We start from the raw sequence: 24,355 nt of genomic DNA, 5'->3' as shown, positions 1-24,355 counted from the left end.
TTAACAATACACCTACAGGCAGGTTCAGCTGGGAGGTTTTCAAAACATATCAAGTAGCTGCATCATTGACTCTCAACACACACTGTTGCAGTCGGGGCTGCTGGCTGAATTTCTTGAAAGTAAGGCTACATATTCAGGTGATTTAAACCTCCATTTTTGAAAGCATTGCTTTTTTCATACTATCTCAGGGTTTCAAGGCCTATCTATAAAGTTTAGTTCTTTTTCAAATAAATGCCAGACTGAGGTGAGAACTGGTGAAGGGTTACAATGATTTTATCAGGCATTGTGAATGCTCTGCACACCCAAAAATCAAGTCTTAAGTATTTGCTCTTCAGTGTAGCTCAAAGTGTGTCAATTGCTCAGCATTTCTTTTCCTGGGGAGCAGCAAAATGAGAAATTCTTCTTCATATGTGTTTTGTCTGTCTATATAAAGTGCAGCCGGTCTCCAGGCTGTTTTCTTCCTCTTGTTTTTCTCTTAAATCTATCTCTCTGTCTGTTGCTCATGTTGTTGTAGCCGTGAAGGTCAATGGCTGTAAAAAAGCAAGGTTTGGAGGGGAGACAGTATTTTTCATCTGGAGAAAAAGTAGGCAAGTTGTTAGGCACTCAAATCCTTTTTCAGGTCTGAAATGTCTACTGTACAATAGAAAATTGAAGTTTTGTTTCCAGGGTTATATTTTGAAGATTTTTCTCTTTGTTGCCCTTAAGGATCAAGCCTTGTAGATCAGTTGTAGAATGGTTTTATAACAAATGAGGGCTCTGTGTGGGTGGACAGTGCAATCTGCGGTTGTATGGTTTCTCACAGGGAACACCAGTGACCTTCAACTTCAATGGGAGTAACAATCAACTGGTTCCTAACTGAGACCAGTTTCCTTGGGTGCCCGGGGCAGTGATTTTGGAGATTTGGAGAGCCTCCTCTGCAGGGAAGCCTTCCAAATACTGTATCATTATGGCATGTGAACCATTTATTGAACTTTGTATCTAGATTAGTTCTTTCAGTCCACACTGTAATGAGAAGGCAATGATTATGATCACCTTGTTACCACTGATGGGTGTGATTTGCCTGCTGAGATTTTAATCATGATTTCTCCCAGGAGCCACAACTTACAGCAAAAGGTGATGGCTGCTAATGTTTAGCATAGCTGCTAATATTAAGAAGGGCTGTGAAATCTCTCTTTGCTGTTTTCAGTGGGGGGATGAGAAACATCTGTCTTGAACATTACAAGAAAAAAAACTCTCAGCATGCAATTTCATGTGTGAATCTGTGGTAATCAGCAAGATGGTATGTGATCTCTTGGGGGAGATTGTATCATTCTCCAAAATGAGGCAAAAAGGGCAAAATAACCATTGGGGAGTTGTGAGTAACGGCTTTGTAACACCTAATGTATTCCATTTTTCTGTGAGCCTTTGGTTTATCTCGCTATTTTTCTTTTTTGGGGAGGGAAAATGTCCACATGCCAGAATGTGATTGAATAAAGACTGTCATTCATGTTGCAGCCCATTATGAAAATATCCTGGAGAGCCTAAGTAGTCCAGAGGGAAACTGATAATAGCCATATCTATGGCTTCAAAGCCCCAATAAAAGTCAATGGGGTCACTCATTTTGATTTCACTCAGATCTACAGCGAATATAAAGCCTTGAAAATGCAGGAATAGGTGCTAGATTAGAATCAGATGGGTCCCCCACTTCTCCTGGGACTGCCATTCCCACACATCCCCCTGCTAGCTAAAGAGAAGATTTTAAAAGCCATGAGTAAACTAACTTTTTACACTTATTTTAATGATCAGTAATTCTTCTGGAGAAGACACACCTCATCCCAAGAAACAAGGAGTTTCTGGCAGGACTGTGCAGGGCGAGATCCCTGCAGAATCCTCAGTGGAAGAAATTAGTCTGGTGTTACTATGGACATCGCCATGCCTTTTCTGCCGTGCTTGAAAAAAAAGAAGTCACCTGTGCCTTTAGGCAGGAGTGTCTTTCAAAAACACACCCCACCCATCCAGCAGAACTACCAGGCCTTGCTGGAGATGTGCTTGAAGAACAAATGCCTGTTCACAGATGACAGCTTCCCTGCTAACATCAGCTCTATTGGAACGGGAGCACTGCTAAAGAAACTACCCCGAAATTTACAGTGGAAGAGGCCACATGTAAGTGACTTTCAGTGAATAATCTCATGATAGCCAGCAAATAGTGTTAGCATTGAGCAAACTACTCTTAGACTTTAATTTAGCTGTGCCTTAATGCCTCCAGAGATCACACTTATTGTATCAGCTGTCATTTTGGAAGCTGGGGTACATGGAGTTTCATAATTGCCTTTGAAGCATTTGTTGCCCAAAATCATAACCAGCTTTGTTCTGTTTATATCCAGTAATGCTCAGATCAGGCAGAAATAGCAGGCAAAGGGAGTGAGGCGAGCTGGTGTCCTTGGAGTTCACAGGTCTGATGATCCCACCATGATTCTGTGATGACAGTTCTCATGGCGATGATCCCTCTCCCTAGAATTCAAGGTCTTGACCTTTTAGAAGATTTCTGAGTTTCTGGACAGTTCTTAGCCATTGGCCCCTCTCCCATGGCCCACATACTGTTGTGATGCTGGAGGCTTTCACCAGCAGCGGCAGGTGCCTTATCTTCTTGCTGGGCTGTTTTTTTCCTGCTTAACTGTTTAGTCTATTGTACTTAGACCAATCTTTTCCCAGCTCTCAAGGTTGAGCTTCTACCATGACCAGTAATTGGTCATCAGACAGTGAGTTGTTTTTAGTTCTGGAGCCTCTGTTTTCTACTTGTTTCCATATTTCCAAGGCCTTTGCTGGTATCCCATGCTTAAACTGAACATCACAACAAGAGACACCTGGTTGCAAGGGCTGGTCACAGAGCAAGTTCTCATAACAAATGGATAGATAAGAAGTCTAGGAGGCCAGAACAGGGGCCTGGCACATTTAGATAAAGCCTGTTAATAACAATGGCAGTTCTGTTCTTACTGAGGCACTAAGCAACGTATTGACAATCAGATCTTCCTGAAAGCCACGTATACAATTATCTGAGAATTACAGTAGCACTGACTCCTTATGTTACCATATCTGTAAAGGAATTCTGCCAGGTAATAGCAGATAGCATCTCCTAGATAAGTTATTTTCTAGCTGTCATATTTTGTCAGATTTAACCAATTTCTTAGAAGGGCTGAGTTTCTGCAAAAGTCATGAAAATCACTGGGAAAGTAGAGGCACCTTTGCAAAGCAAGCAGGAGAGCTTGGGAATAGCAGCCCTGGTTCTCAGAGTTTCATACATAATTCAGTCTTGCATATGGTTTGTGTTAAGTCAGGATGTGCAGGCAGAGGAAGAGTGCAGTCCTCAGGAGCCTGAGCTGGGTTGTGCTGGGTACTGTGGCTGAGGCAGTTATGTCAGCATAGAGGTATTTGGGAGGGAAAGGTCAATATGAGTCCTGGCCTCTACAAAACCCTTCAGGTGTCCCTCCACCCCAGGGATATTAGAATGGACTTGAAACCTCCTCTGTCTCTCAGTCCACCATTCAGCTGCTCTAAAACTGCCTTGTCAAGAAGGCTGCCATTTGTTCTGAAAGCCAAACCTAGCCCAGCAAAGGCTCTCTGAAGAGAGATGCTGTGCATCCTTCAGTCCTTATGCTGCAGAGGAAATGCTGAGATTCTGCTATTCAGCCTGCAGGCTTGTAGCTTGCTGCATCTATGACTGATGGCCTGCAAACTGAACACCCAAACTCACCAAGGATAGGGGTTGGTGTCTAATTACTGTGACTGCCTTCTGAGGGTTTGCTGTTTCTGTGCTACTGCCTGAAGGGGAAGCCAACAGTGTGAAAATTAGCTTGAGCAATTTGTGGGTCATTAGAGTGAAAAGTAAGTTTGACACTTAGTTTATTAATTTGACCCCAGGGGCACTTGTGAGAGGGGGAAAAAAAAAATTTCTCTCTGAACAATTATTCACAGACCCACTCTTGTCACAGCAACAGGAACTTTTGTAGCAGCCTTCGGTTAGTCTGTAGCTCGATTGTCAGGCAAATTGTGGAGATATTAGCCCGGTTAGCTGAAAGTTTGAACAGTTATGTTCTGCCGTCGTAGCCTCTTTTGGCTGAAACCTGACAGCAATTACAGAGGAGCAGGGCTGGCAGGTCTGAAGGGTTGTCTTCTCAGCAAGGTGTTCGTGGAGACCTGTGGTGATGCATCTGAGCACCAGTGGCTTATGTCTGAGACCAAATTCAATGTAGACCAAACACAGATGTGTGCCCAGGCTTGTTTCAGATTGGCCTTAGCACATGATAATACTGAAGCTATACCTGAACCAGAACAATATCTGCTGGGACAAAGGGTTCCTAAGTATTTTGAAAGCTTTGAACAGGCAGAGGGAGTGTTTTGTCTATGAGGTTTTAACCTCCTAGACTAGGAACTCACTGGATTTCCCATCTTACAAGATCGCAGCTCTGCGGGCAGAAAGTCCTTGGCTTCAAGCTAAATCAGATCATGTTATTGACCTGACTCTCTCCCTCTTTTCTTTTTGGTTGTGTGCTTCCCAGGCTTTGCACAGAAATCCGGTATTTTATGCTGCAAACAGAAAGCAACTTGATCTCTGCCAAGGATTGGTGGGTAAGGAGGCTCCTTTGTATAAATATCTAAGTATTCTTATACAAGATAACATTTTGTGTGGAATTTTGACGTATAAAACTTGGCATAGAAATAGAAGGTGCACATATACTTATCTCCTCACTTGGCATGGTGTGGATGAAGCAATCATTAGGATGGGATAGGCTCAGTAAAAAACCTGCAAGCTTCAAGGTGGGATTTGAAGGGTGAGAGGTGTCTCCACAAGCTGAAATTGCCACTCTCTGTGTTGCTTATGTTCATGCTAGTACTGCAATAGGAAGTGATCCTGTGCTTTTAGTGGTCTGTAACGTTGCTGCTTGATGACAATTGAACATAGACCACAGAAGCAGGAAAATCTGAGACTTTCAATATCTTTGTATCTAAGGGTTAGTGTGAGTGCATTCTCTTCCCAGCTGAGCAGTTAGAAAAATCATTTTTATGCCCATGTTATCTAAAGTAAAAGGCTATATTGCCATCTGCAAAACAGGTAGGGGCAGGACTAAATTTATTTTTAAGTGCTTTAAGCCCTTAAAACACAAAGTCTGATAAGTACAGTCTTGCATGTGAGATCCATTGGAAATGATTTTTCTCTTCTGAAAAGTTAATGTTTTCAAAGAAAAAGGGAAAAGTTTTTTTTTTAATTGTGTGCCTTTACAGAGAACAGAAAAAAACACGCAATGTCATTAAAAAACCAGAATGTTTCCATTAAGAGCTATTTCTTGCTAAATTTCTTATTTAACCAAACAGTATCCAAATGAAAAGATCATGAGAGAACAATTATAAACCAATCATGGTTTGGTTAAATAAAGCACACGTCTGGATCATCTCATTTTCTGTGTATGATTTCTTATAATTGTAAAGACATCAGCACAACAGCTCTTCTACTAGCATCTTGGTGGTGTTCCTGAACTTGGCTGACAACTCTCGCTTTTCAGCCAACTGCATGTGTCCGTTTGTCTTGGCGCAGAGAACTGCTGGTTCCTGGCGGCCCTGGAAGCCCTGACGTTCCACCAGGACATCTTGGCTGTAGTCGTGCCACAAAACCAGAGCTTTGAGAGGAAATATGCTGGCATTTTCCACTTCCGGGTACATCTGCTCCCCCAGAGCGTGGGAGATCTTCAGGAATCCTCTGTTACGTTTTGTGCCACACCCTTAGATAATTTGTACACGGTTCCCCTTGGCCAGTGGCAAGTGGCCAGAGCGTATCCTGGCCTGGAGAGTAGCCCATCACCCCTCCCACAAAGCAGTGCAGGCAGTGGATCAACTACAAGCCACTGGGAGGATATACCTCCGCTTGGCCCTTCTCTCCAGCTGTACCCTACCCATATTTTAATCCAGACAAAAGTCTTCGTCCATAGTGCCAACAGTCAGCTGGACTTGAGCATATCTGCTCTAACCTTCTACCCCTTTTCCCAGCTCTTGATGCAATTCTGCTGCCCTGCAGTTAGGAACATCTTCCCAGAAGCCTAGCTGTGTCTAATTTCCCTGCTTAATCCTTTTACTCCTGGTATGTGCTTTGTTTTCTCCTCTGGCAGGGTGGAGCTGAGGAGTTGGCTTTGTGGGTGTATCAGCACATCCCCCGACCCAAAGCAGCCCTCCCCCCAAGGCAGCTTGTCCTGTGCCCCCCAGCTAAGCTATCTTGCCTTTGCTGTTGTTTAAAGTGGAGGTCCCCTCCAAGGGAAACATCAGCTTATTCTTTTCCCCTGACAGTTCTGGCACTTCGGTGAATGGGTTGACGTGGTGATTGATGATCGCCTGCCGGTGAACGAGATGGGGGAGCTGGTCTTTGTTTCCTCAGTCTATAAGAACGTGTTCTGGGGAGCCCTTCTGGAGAAGGCATATGCTAAGTAAGTGTCTCATTCCAAGTTATTCAAATAGTCTCTCTAAAATATGTTGGTTGGTGCCAATGCGGTTTGTTCTTGTTTATAAATGCACCTCCTAGGCCTTGCCACATTTGGAGTCTACTAAATGGTTCTTATCTTTCTGTCACTACACAGTAAAAGCTGCCACTGCAGTAGCTGTTATCCATCCAGGCCCTTGAGTTTAAACCCAAGGGTTTAGGAGTAGGTGTGAAAACAGACCTATCCTGGGGAGTTGTCCTCTGTTGTCATTGTTTGGAGTGTATTGGCTAGGATGATGCCTGCCTTGTAAATACCACAGAGGAGTGGAAGGCCACAGATAGGGATTTTCAAAGGTGAATGATTTCTGATGCCTCCTTTGATGCATTATCAATTTGAAAAACCTCCCAATGAGTTTTACTTTGGGGGCCTGCTGAAGAATTGTACTTTGGTTTTGGTAGAAGTTCCTGCTCTGGGGTTCCCCACGCTGACACATTCAACGAGTCACATGGCACGGGGGAGAGTGCTGGCTTCTCTTCAGGGTGTTTTGTCTCATGTGGTTTATCAGGACTAAGAAGATAAGCAACAAGGCGTAACTGGTGGAGTGTGTTAATCTTGGGCTGAAATAATGTCTGCAAGGAAAAATCCTAGTTAACAGTGAGAAAAAGATCACAGCAAAGGAGAGAAAGTTCAGTTATTTCCATTTGGGGTTATCATCAGAACAGAAAGAGCTGAGAAAGTTGCTCTGCAGTGGTGAAGAAAATTGGATTGGAGACTGAACTCTCAAGGGACTGTATCATTCTCTGGTGATATATGCAGACAACATTCGCTGAGGCAGAGTTATCAAAGAAGTAGTGATGCACATGTTCTCACTACTGTGCAGTGAGGGATGATAGGGAGTGAAGAGTCCCTTTCAGACTATGGCCAATCTTGGAGGCAATTTGCTAGATTCCTGAATGAGAAAGATTCCCCTAAAGTAAACATGAGTTAGTTACAGCCTTCCTTGACCTATCATCTGTGACTATAACCCCAAGAATATATTGATTTCTTTTTTGCTAGACTCTATGGCTCCTATGAAGATCTGCAGATTGGGCAAGTTTCAGAAGCCTTGGTGGATTTTACAGGTGGTGTTAATATAAGGATCAATCTTGCAGCAGCTCCTCCTGATCTGTGGGATATCCTGACAAGAGCAACCTACAGCAGATCTCTCATGGGCTGTCATACACATTTAGGGGTGAGACTTGGAGTGACATGAAATGGCTTCACAGCTAAAAGCCTTTCCAGATCTGTTTCCCTCTGCTCAGCTAGTCGTTGTGACTCAAAAAGTATCAAAGCTTCCACATGTGACTTCTTGTAGAAATCACATTCTTAATGTTAAAGTTTGCACATGGATTGATTCCCTGCTACTTTCAGCTCCCTGTTGTATACATTTAGGAACTGGTTTATCTATCAAAGAACCTCTATTAAATAAGGATTCCTCTTTTTGTTAAATAAATGTTCCACTTTTACAGTGAGGCACAGAGACTCATGGAATAAGCTTATAGCTAAGATAGAGAGAGGTGTGTAGTTCAGAACATGAATTCAGGTCTTGGCTTCCAAGACTTATGCTAACATTTCAGCTGTTGGGAAGCCCTACTATTCTGAAAATCAAAACCTAACCTCCTGGACTTTTAAAAAGTGAGATGGTCTCTAGTCAAAGATCCAAATTTAGGGAGGGACCTTCCCAATCTACCTTCCAGTTCCAAACATACTGCAAAATATGGCTGTTAGGAGCTTAGACTTAATTTTATTTTCAGTTCAAACCATTCTCCATTTGCTTTGAGACTCATTGCTTACACAGGTACAGGTCTCTAGTATGAGTCTGCTGTGTAAGTAGGGATAGAATGAAAGGTTTATTTTCCTTCTGTTTCTCTTCCTTGTATACAGGCCACAAAGGTCCTGAAGAATGGGCTTGTTGCTGGCCATGCCTACACTGTAACCAGTATTAGAAAGGTAAGACTAGCCCTAATGTCCTGGGTCCAGGTTTGTTTGGATGTCAGCAATTTTTATTGCAGTCATAGGTTCAACCCTTAATCAGGGCAACTACTGTATCTCTACCCCAATGCTCTTCTCTTAGTCTAAGGCTAAAAGAGGCTGCGTGGTTTGTAAAGATTCACTTTCAAGTGTGTCCACTTTAGTATCATGAACCTGATGTAAAGGACAATGGTTATAGATCAGCATATCTCTAAGGGTGGGAATGATTCACAGGGCTCTGCTGAAAGCATCACCTACAAATGAATCTTAGCTGTTAAGGATGAAAGAACTGGCCTTTGGGGATGCTGGGAGGATGTGCTGAAACCTACTTCAGGTAAAAAGCCTTCATCTGAAGTCAGAGGAGAGGCCATAGAGAAGTAAAGATAACTGAATACAAAGGCCAAAACATGAAAAACTGCAGATGGGAATGTGAGTCAAGGCTAAAGTAAGGGAACTGAACTAGGCTCCTGTGCAGAGTACCAGGTAGACCCCACTGACCTGCAGAAGTATCATTGGGAGTCCCCTAAGGATATTTGTCTAGGGGCAAGGGACAGTAAAATAATAGGTCCCAAAGAGTGGGAGAAGGCTCAAGCTTTCTCTTCCTGGATTGATGGATGACTATCTTGTCCAACGTCAAAAGGAGGTTGACAAGGGTAGTGAAGAACTTTATGGGGCTTTGTGGGTGAAAGCACATTCAGTACCTCTAGCAAGAGATACTAGGGAAGCTGGAAGTGATACTATGAGCTGGATGATGCACACCTGTCTCCCACACACAGCAGGAGGGTTTTAGGTATGGACTTTATCAGCGACATGTCTGTCAGTCTGGCTCCTCTGATGGGATGAAGAACCAGGCAGGAGTAAGGGACTGAGTGAGCACGTGGAGCTGTATGCTGCCAACAAAGCCCCTAGTCAGCCTGGCTCCCTCTTCTCCCACCATGGCATCCCATTTCAGGAGACACTAATCTATGTGGTTACCCCATGGGCTGCATTGTGCTATGCCATTGCACTGGGGTAGGACTTAGCTTTCACAGTAGTACGATCCTGCCCCCACATAAGCACAAAATGAGCAGATGTTGGAAAGGAAGAGGAATTTACGGACAATCCTCCAAATTAGGAAACTGTGAGGTCTCTGGTTTCAGTTATAGAAGGTAAGATAAAGCATCTTAATAATTTTGTGCCAGCATTCAGAGTTGTTCATAGATTTTTATCATCATACTTGCTGGCATTTATGAGAACAAACAAAATCTTTGTTAATATCTGACATAGTACAGTGATATAAACCAGATGAGAACTGCTGAGACCTTGGTAAGCACAGTGTTACTGTTTTATACAGGTGACCTGTCAATGTGGACCAGAAAACCTAGTGAGACTGAGAAATCCATGGGGAAAAATTGAATGGAAGGGAGACTGGAGTGACAGGTGAGTTTAAAAAAGGGAAGGTCTGATGCTGAGTGGGAGGAAGGGTTTCTCGGAGGAAAGATGCTGCCATCTTCAGGCATGAATTAGTGCTGAGAGCAGCATTAGGATAAGTAACAGTTGCTTGCACAGACCGTCTGGTGTCAAAGCAATGACTCAATAGATTTGTATTTCTCCAGCAGGTAGTGCTCACGTAGTTGGGCTCACTTCACACGTGCAGTTTCAACAAGCTCAGTTCTGCTTTTCCATTCACTGAATGCCAGAGGAAACATAATATGAACATCAGATGCCGACCATGTTGCTGTGATCTTGATGGCATGCAAAGTGACAGATAGCTGTGCAGAAGGCTCTAAACAAAAAGCATGTTTCAGGGCACACAATCCTTTATCACAGGAGGGACTGTGCTAAGTCCTCCATGGGTGGGAAAGTGTTGGAGCTAGGTGGCTGCAAAGGAGTCCTCCGTCCTGGCTGTTTGGGGAACTACAATTGTGTATCCAATCAGCGGAAGCAACTAGTGAAGCAAATGGGCCCTATTTTCATCTGCCTGAATTTTTTGACTGGGATCCATGAAAGACAGTGTTTTGCATTCTAGACCATGGGCAACTGTAGACTTGTGTCCTATTCCTCTTTGAAGTGGTGCATATTCCTTCCTTCCAAGCTTCACTTCATTCCCTGCACAGGCCCTGTTAGCTAAGGCTTGAAGATAGGGAGGAGGGAAGAGCATAGGGAGGTGTTGGGAATCTGAGTGACTTTCACCTTGTCTGCAGAGCAGTAACTTCTCTGATGCATGTCTGTCACATAATGACAACATACCAGCTGTTCCTGTTGAAGAGCATAATGAGCAACATACTGTAGGCCTGCCTTTTAAATGACTCCCAGCTGCCTCTTGTGCTGTCCTAGTCATTCATTCATTATGCCAAACACTCTTCCTATTATGTCTCCTTTGACAGAAAATTAACCAACAAAACAGGTCTAGATTTTTATATTTTAAGCACTTGGAAGCTGTGTGTGCAAGTGAATGGACTGGGTAATGGAAATGGAGCATTTCTGGCTTCTGCCAGAGAAAACTGGAACCACTTAGCTACAGCTCACGGGGACCAGAATGCTTGTGGAGAGTCTTCTGTGGCTGAAGGCATAGGGGGCCTGTGTTTAGTGGGGTATAAATGTGGAGATATATGGGGACAGGGATTTGGCCTCTTTTTGTAGAGGAAAGCTATGTACTCTACCTTGAATTTGAGGACATTTGGTTAGTCACCTCATGTTTTTCCCCTCAGCTCTTACAAATGGGAGCTGCTGAGCCCGAAGGAGAAGATTTTGCTGAGGAAAAAGAAGGACGATGGAGAATTCTGGTAATGGCATAATCTCGCCTTTTCTCTCCTTGCCAGTAGCTCTGGGGCTGCGTCTGGAGATGAAGCAGCACATTGCCACTTAGGTTGAGGCATATGTGATCTGCTTTATAACAGCCCATGCTTGCTTTCTTGCTCTCCTCCTCTGCTTGATGATGTGAGAAGCAGTAGCTGTGCTGACACAGAAGAGATGCACTGTTCTTCAGTGGCAAGAGTGGGGAGAAGCAGGATGCTGCCAGGTCTCCCAGGGCTCCTGGAGACATGGGCAGCTTTCAGGAACTTTTGTCCTGCCTTTTATTTTTAAGGTAGCTTTGGGAAGCTCTTGCTTGCCTTATATTTGTTCCTGGTTTCTCCACAGCTTCTGCCAAGAGGTGGCAATGTTGTTGCCTGTGTCATTTCACTGCGGTCCCTTTGGTGGCAATATTATTTTAATCTCTGTGCTGCTATACTTTGCTGAAATCTTAGTCGTGCATTTGCTACTGCTAGATGCTGCTGTTGGAGCAGACGCTCTCTTCTTTACTGCCTAATACAATATGAGCATTACCATATGTAACACAGAATGGTGCAGCTTCGAAGTTCCCTGTTCCCTTTCCTTTTCTTTTTATAAGCCATATGGACTAAACTAAACTGCTGACAAGATGTCTCTTGGCACTCTTTTCTCAGGATGTCTCTGCGAGATTTTAAGATCCATTTTGTAGATCTGATGATCTGTAAATTAACTCCAGACCTGATGAGCCAGGAAGATGGGAAGAAGTGGATGTACTCCCTGAAGAGTGGGAGATGGGTTAAAGGAAGTACAGCAGGAGGAAGTCTGGGATTCTGTAATGGTGAGAGGTGCTCTTTTGGATGACTGTGGGGCAACATTGCTCTGCTGTTGCAGTTACCAGCACCTTATACCTGTTAACACGAAATTGACAACAGAAACATGCTTTTCCTGCTTAAACGTCCACACAAACATCAGAAATAAGCAGCTGAAGGACTTGACTAGCTTCTGCTATCATAAAAGCTGCATGACTCGCAAACACAGGGCAATGGGCTGGTTATGGCATGAAATGAGCTGCAGAATCCTAGGATCAGTTGCCAACGCTGGGCTGCTTTGGGGCATTAAACTTGTCTGTTAAAATTTGCATCCTCAGCATCTCCAGGGAGTGGTACTTTAAGTAAAGTGAATGGGAAATGCAGAGCCTCAGCCTTTCTGGAAGCAGAGCAGGTGGGGTCTGAAGTCAGCTAGCCCATATACCAGAGGTGATAAAGGAATAGTGATACATTTGTAAACAAAATGACCTCTTAGTTGTAGGTGACTGGAAATGTAGTTCCTTGTTCCTGGGCCTTCCTCCTCTCTTACTTAGTGGTTGCACTGCTAAACTCGTAAACTGCACCCTAAGGTCAAATCCCTGCGAGGTCTTGAGATCCAGACAACCTGTGACCTATTCAGTCTGATGCCAGGCATCATGTGGGAAGCTGGCAACCAATTTTGTGATGGAAAATGACATAAAAATGTTTTTCTTGTTTTGCTTAGGCGCCTTTTGGATGAATCCTCAGTACTGGCTGAAAGTTTTACCAGCTGAAGACAGTAAGAAAAGCCTGGGTTCCTGCAATGTGGTTATATCCCTGATGCAGAAACACAGCAGCAAACACCGGAACCGAGCTCCTCACCTCTTCATTGGATTTTCACTCTACAAGGTGCGAAGAATTGTTTGCCTTTCTTGCTTTCACCAAATAGGAAAATTTCCAGCCCCTGTAAATTGTAGAGCTTTGCAGACCAAAAGTTTTGCTACGCACAGGGTGATCTGTGCTCTTTTCTCCTCGCCTGTGCCCAGTCTCCTCACATATCAGGGCTAGGCTACCTCAGGCTCTGTGGCCTGCTTGCTGCCTCTCCGGCATGCTGGGTGTCAGGCTGCAGAGCAGTGAGAAATGCCACTTGCTTCAGAGCACGCTGGGCTTTATTTTATTCTCTCTGAGAGTATGTGCAAGAGCTGGGAGAGGGTGCCAGGAGTCCACTTTGAGGCAGGGAGAGTGCTGCCATGGTAAAATTGTGCTTGAGAAGTATTCCTAGTAAGATGTGGCACCTGCCCATGTGTGAATACTGCTAGTTCTCTGTGTATCCAGGGGTAAGTGGATATCACTAGAAGGAGTGAGAGTTTCCCTGCCTCAATTCTCTGCTTATCTGTGAGCCTTGCAGAGCCACTCTCCTCCCGTGAACAGAGCCACAGCTCTTGTTGCTGCTGTGAGTTTACACAGTTATGGAGAGATGGCTGTGGGGCAGGGTTTTCAGGTGGAGGGGCTGACATTTCTGAAGGCAAAGACCCCAGCTGGGCGTATGTAGCTGCTTCCCAGCAGTGATATGGCTATGTTGTGTGAGACCCAAAGGTCCCTGTCTGACAGATGCTCTGTTTCTTCTCTTCCTGCAGGTGGGCCTAGAGGTAAGTCCCTTGTCACCGCTGCTGGCTGTTTGCTGGTGGACCTGGATTGGTGCAGCTGTTATGACAACACTGAAGGTGTTGTGTTTGCCTTTGCTCCTTGGCTGACAGCTAGTAACAGTGTATTTGAGTTCAGTGAGGCACCACAGTAAGTCACTATTAATGCAGAGCTATCCACTGACTCTTCCAAAAAGCAGCCATATCAGGAGGGCTCAGGGATCAGAAGCCTTAAAATGGGGCATTAGTTGTTCAGCTTCTGCACTAGGTCTTCAAAGGTATTAGAAGTGGCATCAGTGTTTACCTGATCAGCACTCCATCCCTGCTGCAATTGTAAGATGGTGCCCCAGTTCTTGGCTGTGTCTAAGCTGGACTCACTGCAGCAATCAGGGGAGCCAGAGCTACCTTTCTGCTGCCTCCCAGTCTTGGGATGAGGTGGGAACAGAGCCTATGTTCCATGCAAGTCAGGGGTCTCCTGGGGAGCTCAGGTTCCTTCCTGGCTGGGGATGCTCTGAAGCTGACACTACAGGTGTTTTCAGCTTCCTCAGGCCAGCTGAAGGCCAGCTTTCTAGCATTTTCTTTAGCCAGTAGCCTTTGGGACCTGAAGAAGGGCCCTGGAAGTTAAACCCTGATATAAGTCCCAATTTTGACCCTGACATCAGAGGGCTATTTAAAAGAGGGAAAGGTTTAGCTCCTTTTGTCTTGAAAGGGTATATCTTCCACTCTGTTACTACTCAGAACACCTCTGAAATGAGAGTCCCTTTGAATTTGGGCTGGCAAAGAGCTGGTTTGGGCGTATGGTCAGGGCAGCACAATTGTGTTCTCAGTTATTGTATTTCCAGCATGGTAACCATGAGGTAAGATGCTACTCCTTCCTGACTTAAATATTGTGGGCACTATCAGAGTTACAAGTGAGTTAAAATTCCTGGCAGAGGGGGTCTGAGTGTGGCCGTAGCACGCTGCTGTGCTGCACCCAAGGGGGAATGGTGGCAGCCAGGACTTTAATTTCAGGTTTGTAGCGGTCGCCAAGATCAATACAAAGAGATGGCAAGCTGAGAACATCTAAGGTATTGGAACTACAGTCAACAAAGTATTGACTGGAATATAAAAACTTTGAATTTAACATAAGGGGCATGAGGAGGAGTAACCCTGAACCCTTCAGAAGAAAGATTGCTCTATTAGTAAGAAAAATACTGGCAAAGGAAGAGGAATAGCATCTCCACTATGAGGCTGTGGAGTAAAATGGCTAAATGTTTTGAGGAACAGCCAAGATCAGAAGGTGACAGTGGGTTTAGCTAGCAGGATTATTTATTTGGCTTGTGTACTGGGCACTTGGTGGCATTAAAAATGAGTTCAGAGTTGCCTGGATCAACACTTTATCTATCCTCCTATTGCAGAAAAGTGCTGCAGAGCAAAACATCTATAAAAGCCAAGAGTACCAGGCAGATCAAGGACACGTGTGGAGTCAGGGCTAGGGATTAGGTTGCTCCTGCAGTATGCTCAGATCACAGGTGCTCAGAAAAACCCTCTGCTACCAGATCCCTAGTGCAAAAGACAAGCTGGGGACAAAGTGTGTGGTACCTATGGGATAGGAGGGGTGTTCTGGCTAGTGAAGAGCAGTCTCTAGAGCAGTTCTTGCCTGCAGTCATTTCTGCCAGTATAGAAATGACTTTTGCAGTAGCCACTCTGACAGGAGCCTCTTCTCTTCCCCAGTCTTTGTTGCTGTTACTTGCAAGTACTATTATATTGTTGATAAGGTTGCAGGAAGACCTGTTCTTTGTCATATTAACATTGGGCAGGGGCAGTGCGTAGTGAGAACCACCATGTCCTGGGAGGAGACCGAGTCCTTTGGGCCCTGTTATCTGCTTGTGCTGTAAAAAAAATCTGAGGTGTGAAGGCAGGCTGTCTATGCCATGCCTGTGAATTCTCTACATGCCTTTTGTCTCTTTGTTCAGATGGTGCAGAACACATTTCTCTTCTGTTTCTTCTCTTAACAGTACCAGGAAAGCAACAGAAAGCTGCCCCCAGCTTTCTTCACCCGACATCAGCCTGTGAACAAGCACCAGGTCTTCCTTGATGAGCGCGAAGTGACTCATGACTTCCACCTGGCACCTGGTATCTATGTGATTGTCCCATCCACCCTGAAGCCTCAGCAGGAGTCTGAATTCATCCTGCGGGTCTTCTCGAGGAAGCATGTTCTTCGGTGAGATGCTGTTGCCCCTCTGACAGTGCCTAATTCTCTGGGATGGTAGGATGGTCTGGTCTTTCTAGCCTAATGGAGGCAGCATAAAGACTTTACTCTGCAAAAAGCAGCACAATCTCTTTTGGAGAGGCTGGCTGTGGGTTTCTCAGACCTCAGGATTCTCAGTGGCTGAAACTGCTTTCAGCCTTATCCTTTCAAGAAGTGTTGAGATAGGCCCACATAGCATGCTCAAGTTTGAGACTGTGGAGAAGGACAACAGTTTTTAATGCACTATCAGTTTGCCAGGAGGCCCTGCTGGCGATGCTAGGATGGTTGCTTGTGCAGAAATGGTGCTTTGGAGATTTCAAGTGCCAGCAGCCCCTGGGGAGCCATGTGGGCATGAGGGCTTCCCTTACTGCAGGTGTTACACTAGGGAAAAAACCCATATGTTGCAACAGAGGGTTGGGGCCTTGTCTGAGGATGGGGGATACCACCTGTGACGAGACAAACGCACAACTCTGGGATATCTCCTTAAAGTGTCTGCTTTTTTGCATCTCCAGGGAAATGGGTGGGAACACCAGTTTCACCCTCTCCAAGGTGAGTGAGTATGAGGGGAGTGGGAGGTCTGTGGTTTGGTCTTCAGGTCTGAATGTTGGGTTTTTCCTGTTGCCCTGCCCTATCGAGAGGCTGAGAATGTGAGTGCTTGTGTTGCAGCGCTTTTGAAAGGGCATCTTGGGTTTACAGGCAGAGTCCCTTGGACCATGTGGACAGAAGCAGTCAAATGTTGGGGACGAGCAAATTTTTAGACACCTTTGTTAGTTGCCTTTTTGTGAACTTCTTTTAGTGACACCGTCTTACTTGCTCTGCAGTCTTTCCTATTCATAGCTTTTTGGAGACTCCTGGTCCTTTCTTGCACTTCTCCCTGCTCCTTGCATGCCTTGAAAGTTTTGAAGACATCATGGGATCTGAGCAGTATTGTTCCCATGCAGTGGTCTATAGGTTATTTTCAAAATAACTGAGCTCAGTGGCAGTGCATGCATGTCTGCAACTTGTGCCAGGGAGTTTATAGCATAGTCTGTTCCCCTGGCATAAAGAGGGCCATTCTTTCTTTCATGTCCTCTATCCTCCTGTATAAAGGAGGACAGAGACCCTTCTTTCTCTTCGTGGCATGGGGTGAGCCCCATCCTTTGTTCTTGCACAGCTTGTTGGGGGGGGGGGTGTGTGTGTGTGTGTTTCTTCTCACTGAGTGTTATATGAGAATTTCTTTCCAAGCAATAGCATTTCTATGAGGTGGAGAGCTATCTTAGCAGTGGGCTGTGTTAGTGATATAGCATTGATTGCAGTGGTGGGGAGAAGGTGGAAGGGCAGGGGATGAGAGTGCAGTTCTGGGAAAGCATCTTTACTAACTCTGTCTTGGATGGCAACATTTTTCTTCCTTGAGTTAATGATTTATTTATTTATTCATTTAAATATCTTAAAGGAAATTGTTGATAGATATGAAGGCAAGATTTGGGAGGATTTCTTCACAAAGCATTTTGAACAGGTAAGTGTGTGCATGAGCTGCCAGAGTAAACTCCTCCAGAGCTATTATGTAGCTCTGTGAAAGTTAAAGCATATGGACATTCAAGGGAGGTCTGGATGTGGAAGTGTGGGGAGCAGAGAGGGGCCACAGGAGGTTGGGCTGTGCGTACAGTGCTGATTCCATGCAGCAGATTTGACCGCAAAGTTTAGCAATGTGTTAGCATTGAGATAGGCATACTTCTCTACGCTAGGGGGTGTGAATGCCTGGAACTTAGTGCCACAGGGTGTTGTGGATGTGACAGTATCAACAGGCTCAAAAGGTATTAGCAAACTGATGGGCAGCAGGTCTGTAAATGAATACTAAAGGACTAGGCAGGTATGTACCCTCTAAGATCCATTTTCCAACAGGTGTGGGTGCCAGGAAAACAGGAGAATGGACTGCAGAAGCTGACCAGGCTCACATGCTCTCCCTAAACTTTAATTCCTATTGCCTGTATTGGGGGAAAAAGTGGTGGGCTGTGTGGATCCATCCTACCCTTTATGGTGTTCTTACGCTTATTGGAGAAAGTCACCTATTAGGGAATACTCCCTGAAATATTGACACTTATCTCATACATCCTTCCTCACAGTTTGATGGCAGCTAACTTGTTTTGAGAGGTAAAGTAGGTATCAGGTGTCCCATCACCTTTTTTCACTATTTTTTCTAGTGAAAGATTCTTTTTAATGATCTATCTGGTCTGATTTGGGATTGAGTTGACCTTCAGGGATCCCACTAACTATGGTGAGGGATGAAAGTGTTTCACCTTTCAGAAAAGGTGGCCACATTTATTTAGCAGTATACACTATATTTGACGAACACAATTTCACAAAAACACATTTGCACTTTTGATAGCAATATTTTGATGGAAGCAGTTACTAAAAACAAGCAATGCTTTTACTTTTTGCCACTTGTTCAAGATTTTGATTTTGAGAATGGTGTGGCTTTCAGATGTGCTAGAAATTGCCACGTATTGTGAGGTGCTGGTCCTTTGCTGTCAGGAGGTCCAAGTATGCACAGAGGTGAGCAGTAGTACCATTTCTTAATGCATTACCCTGGCAAGCCTCAGTGATCTGAAAACAGGCTTTTATTTTTGAAGGGTGACATTTAAAAAAATCCTCCAAACAAACAAATGTCACGGTTTCTAAAAAACCTTTAAACTTTAGTGTAACAAGGAGGAGGGGAAGTCGCTGCTTTTGAAAAGTTTAGGGAGGAAGTATTCCGAAGTTTCTATCTTTTTTTTGTTTGTAAATGATAAAAGGGAAATATTGGAAGCAGGTCTCTTGACAGTGTGCTTGATGGGACAGATGGCACCAGGGCTGAAAGGTTGACGGTCTGGATCCTCACTTAGTGTAAATCTGCACTACTGCATTGATCTGTGTGGAGCCCTGAGAACTTAGCCCAGAGCAGACTGCAGCTCTTGCAGGCTGAGAATCTTGTCATATTCAAAGGGAGTTTTTTCTATTGATTTTCACAGTGGCTGGAGTGGGGCCAGAAAAGCAGAGAATGAAGATGGGACATGCTGGGGAAATAAAAGAGGGAGAAAAGTGATTTAATAATTTAAAAAAAAAAAAATAAAAATTCTCTTCCATATCACAGAATCCTGAAATAAATGCTGTTCAGCTCCAGAAGATCCTGAATAATATATCTTGGAGAAGTAAGTGCTGAGAAGTAATGTTTCTGTAAAATAAGCCCTCTTAGAGAAAAGCCTCAGCTCCTGTATCTGTTTCTTGAATTCTGAGAAGAGAAACTGGCTTGAATCTGACTGAGCTGACTCTTTTGATGCCATGTTAGATTTCCAGAGAAAGGATTTGCTGGGGTGTGAATCAATATGGTAGAAATTTTGTAAGCGATGCTAATCTAGTTTGAATTTCAACAACTGAAAGAATGAGGGGGAAGAGCAAGCATAGATATTGTGTGTGGATGCAGACTCTGAATTTGACCTCCAAACCCAGCTTGACCTCAGCCTTGACTCTGAAACTGAATCTCATTTCACCCTGTGCCACTGCCACAGTCTTGGCAGCACCACTGCTAGAAGGTGTAGAAAGTTAGCCTGGTCTGCAGGCAGTTAGGTGGTGGAAGGGGGTCTTGTCTTTACCTTGATGTGCCTGGTTCATGCTCACTATTCCTATTTACTCTTCTCTGCTGTGCATGCATAGGGCTGTTCCTTGTTGTTTGTGTTTGGGAGACAGGAAGGAGGTGCAGGTAGCCTGTGCAACTTATGCTTGTGAGAACCAGGTGAGCCCTGGGGTTGTCTCTCTAGTGAGGACTGTGACATCCACTCTGCCAGTGGCAGCCCAGAGCGCTCCACAAGTTCATAGTTTGGTCCCTAGTTATAAATAATGCTACCTGGACAGCAGCGAGGTATTGCAGTGGCTGATTTCTCTGAACAGCAACAATGAAGTTACAGATACAATGATGAATCCAGTTTTTCTTGCCACTTTCTTCGCTGGTAACAACCGATGTGCAACACAGAAAATACACTGTCTGGCCATTATAGGCAACAAAGATGACGAACAAAAGACTGATATGATGCCTTTTCCACTTAAGCTGATTTTGACATTGCTCCCTTTTCTACAAAGGTGCACAAGGATAGCTCTTCTATCTTTGCAAAGTGACCCACCAGGCACTGTTTTATCTGTGAGAAGACTATGTTGAACAGAGAGTCTTTATTTTTCATAAGTCATCAATTTTAAGACATTAATTTAAAAATGTTACTGTACTTGATTCATATTTAGTAAACAGGGCTATTACAAGATTAAAACATCTTCACTTTCTGGAGAGAAGGTATTGGTGAGTTATGCTTCTGTCCCTTGCTCAGTGGAAGTCTACAGACAATCTATAATCATGATTTGCAGTGAGATTAGAGTCTATTTCTGTTACTCTTCATGTAACTTATGTATGAACCAGGAATGCTAAGCTTTGATGCAGCATCATGTTTTCAGTGATGCCTGTACTTTTAATTATATTAACAGAGCTGGCAGCGTGTCTTTGAAAGAGAGAGAGATGCTTAGCACAAAGGTTTCAATTAATCTGCAGTGCTGCTCCTCAAAGCTCTTCAGGTCAAGTGACTTTGCTCAAGGTCATGCAGTAAATTCTGTTTGGGATTATGGCTTTGGATGTCCTTTTCCTTCCATTTTCTCTTAATAGCTGGAGATAGTGCACCGTATTTCATTCCATATTACACGCCTGCAGGGAGCTCATATTGGATTTTCTGAGACTAGTAGAATCCATCCTGTTGCCTCATATTTTTATCATCGTAGATGATACGTCTTCTCAAGTGGGTGTAAAGTTTCACAAAGGCTTTGGGGCCTGAGCCCTATCAAGGGAGGGGGAATTTTGTGAGAGTCCATTTTTCTGAGAGATGTTCAATGACTCCTCAAAACAGTTTTTTTTTCTTCTTTTTTCCCTCCCTCTCCAGATTTCCAGAATTTTCACCTGAGTTTCAGTTTGGATGCCTGCCAGGGTATCTTGGCGCTCCTGGATGTATCCTTAGCATGAGTGATACTTCTGACTCATAATACTTCACTGAAGCATTATTTCTTCAGGCAAACGGGGTGTTACTGTGATTTCTTTACCACCAGGACATGGCCCTGCTTATTGAACTTCTCACCCTCCATAATAACAGTTCAGCTGTGACAGAATGGAACTGGTTTGGGAAAGGGTTGATTCCTACCGCCTCTGAAATCAGTGGCCAGGTTTCCATTGACTTTAGTGGGAGGAGGATCAAGCCTATATATAGGCTTGTGGGCTAAGAAATCATTATCCTCATATTATAATTGCGGGAATGTTAAAGTGGCTATGAGTTTTTGGTTTGTTTGGGTTTTTTTATGTAATGGGTGCTCTCTGACATTTAATTGAGATGTTCTGACCTTAATTGTCTCATGAAGCTGAATGCCTCTGGCACACTGAGTATCCAGGAATTGAGAGTCCTGTGGAAAAGGCTGCTTTTCTATTTGGTATAACAATAATTTCTGTGCCCCCTCGCAATATCTCCCTGCTCACAATCCCTTTGGTGTCATCTGTTGTTTTTTGAGGGGCTGTTTTGTTTAAAAATATTCACTCCCACCTCCCGCAGGAAGTTTTCCAGAAAGGAGATGCTAGCAAATCAGGAAAGCTCGACCTTGTGGAACTGCATGCAGCTGTACAGGAGGCAGGTGAGCCCACAGCACATCTTGGCAAGTCTCATCCTCTTCCTCATAAAGGCTGGAAAAAGCGCAGGGCTGGGAAGCATCTTGAGAATTGTAGGTAGAGCCCAGGAGTGGAAAATCTCCGTTTCGCTCTTTAGCTGGGTAAACACATCTGAAAATTATTTTGCTGTGGGATGGGCTACTTAATTTTGCCCCAGTGTGGTCTCATACTGATAGTTCTCCGAAACAGAAGTGTCTGTCTATTTTAGACCCAGTTTTTAAATCCCTTCCTGTTAGTTGCTAATTTAATTTTGAAAGACTGTGTGGGGTTGCGTGGATACATGCAGGAGGCCAGGTCTAGCTCATATTAAATTGCTACCTCTGCTGAAGACGACAGCTCAGGGACTGAACCTGGAAATGTGGGACTTGCAAAGAGGCAATACTGGTGCCAGACTTCACAGATATAATGTCTGAAGCTTGATCTAAAAATGGAAGATGATACATATGGGTCCAAATACTGGACCAAGCTCTGTTGCTGTTACTGAGTGGGGGCTTTGAGTGGGGGCTGGTACTCAGTCTTGTAGCTTCTTTTGCACACTTACAGCTTAAATATCACTCCTCCTTTTTTGGTGTGTGGTTCACCCAGTTCATCTGAGTCAGTGAAAGCACAGTGAGAAACCCAGGTGCACCTCTGCTAAAGCAAACTAAAATCCCAGGCCATGAATAGAAAATACTTTTATTCCTTGTAAATGCTGCTTGACATTGGGACTGATGGTTTCTGTATGAGCTTCCTCTGGAATTTCTTTTTCATCTCCTTTCCTACCCTCTTGTGGAGTATTGCTCTTGAACACAGCTGCTGTTATTACCCTCATACCCCATGAGCAAAGGATGCCTATGTGTATTTTATTCCAACTCTGGCAGGACTGTGAGTATAGGGGTAAGATCTGAACGCTTTTAAGTTTGCAGGAGATATCTCCACGTAGTGGTCTCACTTGGGCTGGCTAAGATTTGATTATCTTAGGGGAGGTTTGAAAAACCACGCTGTTGGCAAAGGGCTGAAGACCACTCAGTTGTGCATGCTTATAGCTGTGTGCACACCCACAGCTGTGCACATTCAGCTGTGTACAGCTGGGAGCTGCCATCTCATTCTCTTTTCCCTTTTTTTTTCCTCCCCCCCCCCCCCCTTTTTATGAAGGCATTTCACTCAGCAATGAAGTCTGTAATTTGATGGCAATCAGATATGGTGACCCTGACTTACAGATCAGCTTTGAGAGCTTTGTGTGCTTCATGCTTCGAGTGGAGATCATGGGAGGTGAGGCTGGCGTTACGGGACTGGCCAGGAAGCTGGGCTCTCCAGCTAAGCCCTGGCTCTTCTGATGCTGCTCCAGCTGGCAGTTGCAAGGTCAAAATTAAGAGTGGGTTTCCGAATAGACCAAGAATAATCAATTTAAAGCGAGGGACAGATATAGAGGAAATCAAGCTCTTTACCTTTCCACTAGTGGCTTTCTACAGACATCCAAGCTGTACATATCAGAGTGATTTAGCTCCCTGCAGGTTTGCACCAGCCTTCTGTAGGAGGAGGCAGGCAAATTACAGATGGAGGTTGCTCATTTTCTGGGAAGAAGAGAGCCTTGGCATATACCTTTGGTGGGACTGCAGTTGTGATGATGAGACAGCTGATACTTAGTCTGTGAGCTCATGCTGTAGACACTTCGCATGTGTCTCAAAACTATAGTGGGTGAGATTGGGACTGCCTGCATTTTGGGGTTTCACAGCTGGATGGACAGACAGTAACATGCCTGACTTTATTCAGCTGCTCCCTGTGTCCCAGCCCTCAGGGATCTTCCAGTGATAGAACAGAGAAGCACACATGCACTTGTGAATAGCCTACAAACTCTGCCTTTGAGGTTTTTCCTGAGACAGAGTGTCTTGGCTGGTGTTGATCTCTTGACTATTAAGTTAATGCTCTTTATTTATTTCTTTTCCAGAGGCCTTTCGCAACTTAACACAAGATGGCAAAGGGATATATCTCCGGGAATCTGAGGTAAAGCCTGCTCCCTGACTGTCAAATGTGGGCTCCTTCATTGCAAGTTAGCACTGCATGTTCTGTTCTGTAGCATTAAAAAAGGTATCTTTACTTGATCACTTACAGTGTAGGCTAGAAACAACAAGGAGCTTCAGGCTTCTAAGTCTTCTGCTTTTATTATGGCTTCTGCTCCTTCTGGAGACAGAAAATCTGCAATGCCCCATAGTCCACTGCAGTTGTGAATATTGCAGAGCTCTCACAGGAATGGATGAGTTCAACCCACTTTCCCCATTATTTTACAGTGGATGATGATGACACTGTATTCCTGAAGCAATGCTGTAGAGGAGGGGACAACACAGGCCTGTACCAGGATGATGAAGGCTGCTTTGTATCAACTTTCTGCGCACACTGGACTCTCTGGGCTCAGCCCTGCAATTTCCTTCATATGAAAAGTCTTCCCCTCAAGCAGACTTGACCTAATAATGACAGACTTGGTGAATTGAAGTTTTGCTAATTAATGTACTTATTTTGAGTCCTCCTTCACTTCAGACAACCTTTCTGAGAAGAGACTGCTGGATGCCAACCACTACAAGTGCACAGTGTGACACCATGGAGTGCAGTGGCTGAGTTGCTGGGGTCACTTACTTAATGCTGGTGTTACGCTGTCACTATTATAGGATGGCATACATTGTGGTAGTGCCCAGAGGCTGTGCTTGGTGATGGGGCTCTTGAGCCTGGGAGAGAAATGGCCCCTGCCCTGAGGGGCTTGTCGCCTAGTAGAGGAAATCCCAGTTCTGCAGCTGCTAGGCCCACGGTAGAGGGCAGGA

General features: G+C 44.5%; 1 protein-coding gene across 1 annotated transcript; it reads left to right on the top strand.

Annotated features, from left to right (window-relative positions):
- The first annotated feature begins 1,911 nt into the window (after positions 1 to 1,911).
- Positions 1,912 to 23,857, top strand: CAPN14 (calpain 14). The gene is made up of 20 exons (XM_075042010.1): positions 1,912 to 2,142; positions 4,536 to 4,605; positions 5,570 to 5,688; positions 6,313 to 6,449; positions 7,500 to 7,674; positions 8,367 to 8,432; positions 9,787 to 9,872; positions 11,144 to 11,218; positions 11,879 to 12,042; positions 12,735 to 12,910; positions 15,630 to 15,835; positions 16,375 to 16,411; positions 17,295 to 17,357; positions 18,972 to 19,029; positions 20,794 to 20,858; positions 21,263 to 21,331; positions 21,451 to 21,529; positions 22,698 to 22,814; positions 23,491 to 23,546; positions 23,831 to 23,857. The coding sequence occupies exons 1-20, from the start codon at positions 1,912 to 1,914 to the stop codon at positions 23,855 to 23,857; spliced, it is 2,076 nt and encodes a 691-aa protein (XP_074898111.1).
- Positions 23,858 to 24,355: the final 498 nt, after the last annotated feature.

This window comes from Buteo buteo, chromosome 12 (genome assembly GCF_964188355.1).
Source record: "Buteo buteo chromosome 12, bButBut1.hap1.1, whole genome shotgun sequence".
NCBI classification, from domain to species: domain Eukaryota; kingdom Metazoa; phylum Chordata; class Aves; order Accipitriformes; family Accipitridae; genus Buteo; species Buteo buteo.
Note: the sequence above shows the minus strand (reverse complement) of the source record. Positions and strands in the feature narration are given on the sequence as shown.